The sequence below is a fragment of the Euphorbia lathyris genome, chromosome 10, assembly GCF_963576675.1.
Source record: "Euphorbia lathyris chromosome 10, ddEupLath1.1, whole genome shotgun sequence".
Taxonomy (NCBI): Eukaryota; Viridiplantae; Streptophyta; class Magnoliopsida; order Malpighiales; family Euphorbiaceae; genus Euphorbia; species Euphorbia lathyris.
In genome coordinates, this window is record NC_088919.1 from 35,023,222 (window position 1) to 35,030,513 (window position 7,292).

Below are 7,292 nucleotides of genomic sequence, written 5' to 3' on the forward strand. Positions count from 1 at the left end.
ACGTCCGGAGACCGGTCGGAAACGGAAGAGCAGCAACGTGCGGGTGGAAAAAGCCCAAGTCTGGTTATCTGAAGTGTAATGTGGATTGGGCGATTTTTGCAACCAAAAGGGCATCTGGATACGGGCTGATTGTGAGAAACGAATGGGGTGAAATTAAGTTCTGGAGCAGCAAATTTGACCCAATCATAAGGGAGCCAAAAATGGTTGAGGCGTTGGGTTTACGTGATAGCCTATTGTATATGCAAAATTGCAACTTCAGCAGGGTGGAATTTGAAATTGATGCCAAAATAGTGGCGGATGGTGTCAACTCAAGAAAGGTAGACTTGTCTGAATTCGGGTCAGTCATTCAAGATTGTCAGCAAATTTTGTTAGAAAATTCCGGCTTTTCAGTCGTATTCATTCCTCGTTTAGCGAATGAGGCCGCCCATTGTATTGCAAGGCGGGCTCTTTCCAATGCTAACGAACTAGGTTCTGATTTTTTGCCAATTTGACTTAGCGATGTAATAATGAAGGATAATATTTCTAATGAGTAATATGAGTTTCTGCTTTGTTAAAAAAAAAAAATGTTATATCATTAAATCAACTTAAGTCATTAAAAGTGAATACATTAAATATGTCATCTAGGCAAAATCAACATATCATCATGTCATGAAAACTAACACTTAACACTCATACTCACTATTTGTTTTGTCAATTTTTTGTGAAGCACATTTTTTTTGGGTAAAAAACATGATATTCCTTTATTTACAAATCATTGAAATCACAAAAATGTTTTTTTCTTATTTTTCCTCAATTTTAATCTCGATGAAATATTTGAATTAAAAAAAAAATTAGACACTCAATAATACCATCTATAATATTTGAAATAAAATTACTAATATTATCACTATTTTTAAACTTATCCCTCCCTAGATCATACTATTAAAAATGGACTGAGACTGAGCTGGGCCCAGGCATCAACCTCTAATGGGCCTTGTGGGCCATTATTTCGACGAAATCATAACCCGATCAGAATATATAAATAGTGGGGTTTCGTCTGAAAATGTTCTGTTATAACTGAATGAAAGTGAAGAGACCGACCGACGATGAGCCATATCTGATTCGGAGTTGGGGCCCGGCTATATATGGGTGGTGGCGTCCCAGACAAGCTTCTGAAAAAGCTTCCCAATATACTCTCCAAGTTGTCTCGGGCTTATGACGTCAATATACCGCTTTTCAAATTAAAGTGAACTTTTTTCCGTTTCCAGAAGTTCTGTTTTTTGTTTTCTGCATAACGCCAGGGACTCTGCTGATTTTTTCATGGGGAAGAGACTTATTTTCTTGAACCAGCTTTCTTCTGGTTACTGGTGAGTTTCTTGTTTTTTTTTTTCCTTTTTCTTTTTCATTTGACCTCGTAATTGTTAAGAGGATTTTGAATTGTTTTAATAATGGTTGTAAACAAAAAATTGAGAATGTTCAGTTTCAAATCCATTGCCCCCTAATCTTTATGTATGAAAAAACAGAAAATTCTTTGATTGCTAATTCAGAATTATTTGAAAATGTATTTGGGATTAGTTTGGAATATGTATTTGTTTAAAGTTGTCTTTGAGAGGAATTGGGACCACAAAATGTAAGAAGAATAGATTGTGTTGTTAGTTAATGAAAATGTTTTCACTCAAGGAACAGGTTAATTTAAAGTTCTTTAAAATTCTAATTGCAATGCTGGTGCTGCAGCTCATCCTTTTTCTTAAGGTTGAGAGTTTGTTTAATATTATTAACTTTCATTCTCATCATAGTATCTTTAGGTCCAAATGCTCTTTGTATTGGTATAGAGATAATATGGTCCTGAACCTTAAAACTAAAAGCAGTATATCATCAAGTTATTTTGATGATATCTGAAGCAAAGAAAAACCATTTTACTCGTAAGCTTCATTCCTGGCATTTAGAAGAAAATGTTTATCATTGAATACTTGCAGTCAAGTCTAATTATAATTTGTTAACGAAGTTTACCAAAAGAAGGAGCTCCCAACTGAGACGAGGGATGATAAAAAAAAAAAAACAGTGTATGTTGCTTTGGCAAGGTCTATTGAGTGAGACATGAAACCTTATGAGCTTGTTTTTCAGAGGAATGTTTTACTTGTTACACTTCCTTTACATATTGAATCAGGGTCTATTCAATGAGCTACTTCGTAAATTTTGTTTGAAAAGTCTGTTCCACACAGTCCTGGTTGTCCAGTTTTAACATAGTCCTGATAGGATGAATCCATGTTTTGTTAGATTGTTTTTTAGCTTATTATCTTGTTGAATAAAATTGTATGGTTTTTGACAAATATTTTGATGTACAAAATAACATTCTAAGAGGGTTAGTCCATTCTGTTCTCTCCCTTTGAAGGTTTTTATTAGCGTTGCTTTTGCTTGTTATATTATATTAGATTCAAAAGAACAGCAAATAGGAGCTGAATTATGACATAATTTAAGAAATGATAAACATATATGTATTGAAGTAAACCTAATTGAAGCTGAAAACAGAAGACAAAAAGCATAAGAAATCTCTAAATTCAAAGCATGCTATCAGCTCGAGATGGTAATCTTCTGAAGAAATTGCTTGGAACTGATGGCAGCTTGCTTCGGAATCTAGGATGCCTGAGCCAAAATATCCCTGATATTAAGGCAATTATCCTGAAAGGTGTTATGTAGAGCACAACAGCAGCAATGAAGCAGAAAATAATAAAGAGGCTCGTTGCCCTTGGGTCTCTCCAGCTTAGCAAAGCCTGAAATCTCTCCCCTTGAGTTGCAATGTCTCCCACCACAGTTTGAATCCTTCCGGCAACACTTCTGAGCCTGTCATACCTCATGCGCGCTACATCTTGTTGCTTCGATGTCGGAAAAGTGTCAAACTCCTCGTCTAGCTCATCTGGGTGAACTACTTCTGCACATGATAGTTTGATATCCATGTGAGAAGGGTGCCTTGGTCGGAACCGATAATTCCATATTCCGATCAAGAACATATAGAGGAAAATAGTTGGCAGAATCAGTTCTGGATAGCAGATCAATATGAAAAATAGAACATGTACTAGGATTGTTGTAACTGGGTTCTTCCATTGACATACTTCACCAAGCCATTTGCTCATTGTAATAGCACCAGAAAACAATGACACAATTCTGAAGAAATTAGCTTTGCTTCTTCTCATACTCCACATGTGAGAATCTACATCCAGCATATACTCCACAACCTCTTTCCTGAGTGGTGGTTCAGCTCGGCCAAGCCTCACTGCCACTATTTTCATGGCTTGATATCTCAAACTGTCAAGTTGATTCACTGTGAAGGGATGCAAGTAATGCATTTTTGGTAGTAATGGGTGGCCATAGAGGTAAATCATATTGGCGAGAGATAGACAGGTGAATCGAACTGCTAGTTGCAGCTCTCCCATCTTTTTTAGTCCAGATGGTTGTAGAACAAGAAGTGGGTACGAGTTTGTATAAATTCGATCTGTTTCTAGAGTAGATAGTCGAATTCTTACCTTTCCGATTCGGGAGTCACCCTTAGTTCCATCACCACCACCTAAGTGATTGTTGTCGAAAACACCAAGTGTGATCACTGTGCAAGGATCATAAACCTCCCATGTATATTGCTCATTCCACTTGGGATTGAAGCTTTCGAGGATTGTTCGAGTCCTTACCCACTTCAGGCCATACTTGGCTACACAATAAGCATCAGTGCTTCCTTTACCATCTATCTTTTTCATCGGTTGAAGCCCTTGTGCACTCAGTATTCCCACCTCGAGGATACCGATAGGATTCTTCCATAGTTGCCTAGCTGTTGGCCGTTGATCGCTTATGTACATTGTTGATTCATCTAGTACATGGTAAGCACCCTCTAGGCAAACTCTCAAGTGAACTCTGCTTGAAAACTTGAGCTCATGCCTTTTGTCTCCTTCAAGAGCTCCAAACCCGAATTTTTCGAGGTTGAACCACTTGGAGTGAACAGGTCTGTGATCTAATCGCCTCTCAAAGATGTGAAGAGGCACAATTAACCTCCCCATAACTTCATCTTTTGCAGATGTTACCTTGTTTTCCACAGTAAGTACTAGCTGCTCCTCGAAAGGCTCTGCTGCAACAAAGATGAGATCTTCATTCCACAGCGGATTGTTGGTGCGAGTTGGGCTTAGTTTGGTTTTGAGAACTTGGTTTCCAACTTGAGCCTTAACAAAAGCCTGAGGCATTTCGCCTTTTTCATGTGGCTCAACATCGTGAGCTTCAATTACATTTACTCTAAGATACCATAGCTTTGGCGATACATAAACTTTTGATCTAACACTATGAACGCCTTCTCCTTTAACTGATGCAGCATCTGAATGCCAGGACTCCGGAAAAGCTTCATCAGCTTGTGTTCCCATCCAAACTGCAAGCATTACCTCTCCTTTCACTTTGGTATCCCCATGCCTATCCTCTAATCTATACCACTGAGGAGCTAAAGGGCTATCTGGCGGAACCCTCGTTGGCACTTCATGCATATCAAACACTACTTTTCCAACATAATCATCTCTTCCTAACATCTCTCTATCCCTAACAAACACTTCAACCATAGAAGATTGAAGCTTGTCCTTTGAGAAAGCGAAGACCTGCTTCCATTCGGGGTTCGTTTTCTTCTCAAAGTGCCTCGTTGTTCCTTTGTAATTCCCAACCTTCACTTCTACATATGGATCAATGTTCCCAGTTATAGGATTCGGGGGAAGATCTTTGGCTTTCACAACTCGGACATACAGATAAAACATCTGTTCAACAAGATCATAAGTGCTTGTAGCTCTATCACTACTAATCCACCCACCTCCACCACGCGCTCCTCCATGCGGCCATCGTTCTCCAAGCTGAGGCTTCGTATCCTTCAAGTTGAAATCATCTTTATTAGAAGCCATTGCTCAACACTCCAGAAATGCTCTTGCAGATATGGAAGCTGAAATGTATGTGTATCCTTTAATGCTCTTGTTGTAACCTAAAGTAGAAACAACAAAATTGATCAATTAATATTCAAAATAGATAGCTTTAGATATATGGTAAATTTGCAGTAGGTTGGTTATCTTCAAATGTCTCTCACCTTTCAACTCCTCTGCGGATTTGTGTCTTTGCAGGAATGATGAACTTGGAGGTTTAAGTGCAGAATGAAGTCTGGTTTGTGAAGACAATTTTTAGAAATAAGTTGAAATGATATCATAACATCTCCTGAGGCATATCATAACAGCATCTGCCAACTCTCTTACCAGCTTGATATTGCCTTTTGGTGAATTTAAGCAGTAGAGGAATAGAAAAAAGGAATAATCATACTTTCATACAAAAGAAAGTGACTAGCACATTACAAGAGAAGTGTAACAAGGAAGGTATGTACTTTGTTCTTTCTTTAAAAAATGAAATTAGAATGGTCCATAATTAACCCTTTAGCTAATGGAGATTGATACTCCACTTGATAAGAACAAATTTAGCCTTTTAAACATTCAGATTCTTTGCTTTGTTTATTTCTCCAACAGTAAAACTTTTACTGCATTTTAGAAATACACAAGACATGTTTGACACTGCTTATTTAATCTATTTCTTTAAAATATAAGCACCAAAAACATGTTGAAGGTAAACTTGTATTGTTTTAATCTAAATTCCTATAGTATAGAATTAGGTTATTATATGTGGAGAATTTAGCTATCCTCTTTTTTATAGGGACGGATCTCCGGAAAACTCCATTGAACGCTTTAATTTTTTAGGGTAAAGGCATCCAAAAACTTTCAATTAAGCACACATAGTCATTGGATCACCTCTTCACTGTCGGTGAATCCAAGATCCGGCACTGCTTTTTATGGCCAAAGTCAATGCGAAGAAAAGGAAACAAGAGAGAAACAAAGAAAATGAAACAGGAAAAACGCATTGAAAGAAGCAAAAGGAAAGCAGAGAAAGCTTAAGGAATAAAGAGGCTTTATCTAACAATATTCTTCTCTAATTAAATTTATTTCTTTGTGGCAGTATATAAAGTAAAGTTAGTTTACTGGTCTTTTAGGAACATACTTAAAAGCTTTGTTATAGTGGGCATGGAATCAGTGAAATGTGTCTTTACAGGAATTAGAGCATCTTTAGCTTTTAGTGATGGAATTATAGTAATAGCAGAATGATAAGATGTAGTTTCCTTTCCCAGGAAACTAAATAATGTATGTATGATTATAATGCTTTTTGAGATTGAAAGAACAAATAGCTTTTAGAGTTGTAGCAGACTGCTTCAGCTTTAAGAAAAGAATGGCCTTTTATGCATTTAGATTAGATACATAAAAAATATGACGTTTCATATTTGGAAGATTCCTATCCTATTATTTCATTATCGGTGCCATCCATAATTTTGAAAACTGTTTTCTTTTTCATTGTTTAATACATGTGAAATTTTAGAAAGAATATCAAGATTTACATTTTGTAAGATATAAATCAATCTTTGGTAATTTTAATAATAAATGAAAATGTAATTTATTAAGTTATTAATGTAAATTTTGTTGGGAAAAATATAGTGGCACAGCAGAAAGTGAGATTCGGGAGTGTTTGTTTACCTATTTTTTTCATGTTTGCCTTTTCGAGTTTTAGGTGTTTGTTTACACGGATTTGCATACGAACGCAACACTGATTGCAAAATTTTGCATTTTTTTATTTTGCCAAATTTGACCGATAACGATCTCAAAATGAAAATTTTAAAAAATTAAAGTTGTTTAATATCATATTTACTATGGAACCATATTTTTTATTTTTCAAAATCGTCATTTTTTTAGTTTTTCTCTAAACATTAACTTTCTCTCTCATAAAAAAAACACCACCTAAATAACCTCAAACCTAAAAAATTGAAGAATTAAAGTTGCTCAAAATATCATTTAACTCTTGAAAATTTTCATTTCGAAGTTGTTATCGGTAATGAATCCAAATGCAAAATTTTGCAAATTACAAAATTGTACTTACAAAACAAATACCACAAATAATCACCAATCGGTGAAACTACAAGACATTTACATGTAATTAATCCTAAACATTATTCCACCATACAAATCTTGAGCCACTACCTAATTACAAAAAATCTTGCCGAACTTCAATTAGAGGTTTTACATACCAACAAAACAATACACACATACAAAAACAATACACACATACAGTTAAACCTCGTTTATATAATAAATTCTTTCGGTCCCGATTTGGATCAATGGACTAAAGTAATAACCTCGCCAAATGCATTAAGTAATAAAAATATTTAAATCCTTAAGGGCCCAGTGAAAATATAAATTAATAATTATTGAATTACA

The 7,292-nt window shown here is 35.7% G+C and overlaps 1 protein-coding gene and 1 long non-coding RNA gene across 2 annotated transcripts; one reads left to right on the top strand and one right to left on the bottom strand.

Annotated features, from left to right (window-relative positions):
• The first annotated feature begins 1,070 nt into the window (after nt 1-1,070).
• Nucleotides 1,071-6,244, top strand: LOC136209253 (uncharacterized). Its single transcript, XR_010677434.1, has 3 exons — nt 1,071-1,346; nt 5,109-5,354; nt 5,686-6,244. It is a non-coding gene; the product is annotated as an uncharacterized lncRNA (long non-coding RNA).
• LOC136209252 (FT-interacting protein 1) lies at nt 2,458-5,211 on the bottom strand. Its single transcript, XM_066000675.1, has 2 exons — nt 5,075-5,211; nt 2,458-4,972 (listed from the first exon to the last, which is right to left on the bottom strand). Exon 2 carries the CDS (start codon nt 4,893-4,895, stop codon nt 2,538-2,540), a length of 2,358 nt encoding a protein of 785 aa, XP_065856747.1. The 5' UTR covers nt 4,896-4,972; nt 5,075-5,211; the 3' UTR covers nt 2,458-2,537.
• Nucleotides 6,245-7,292: the final 1,048 nt, after the last annotated feature.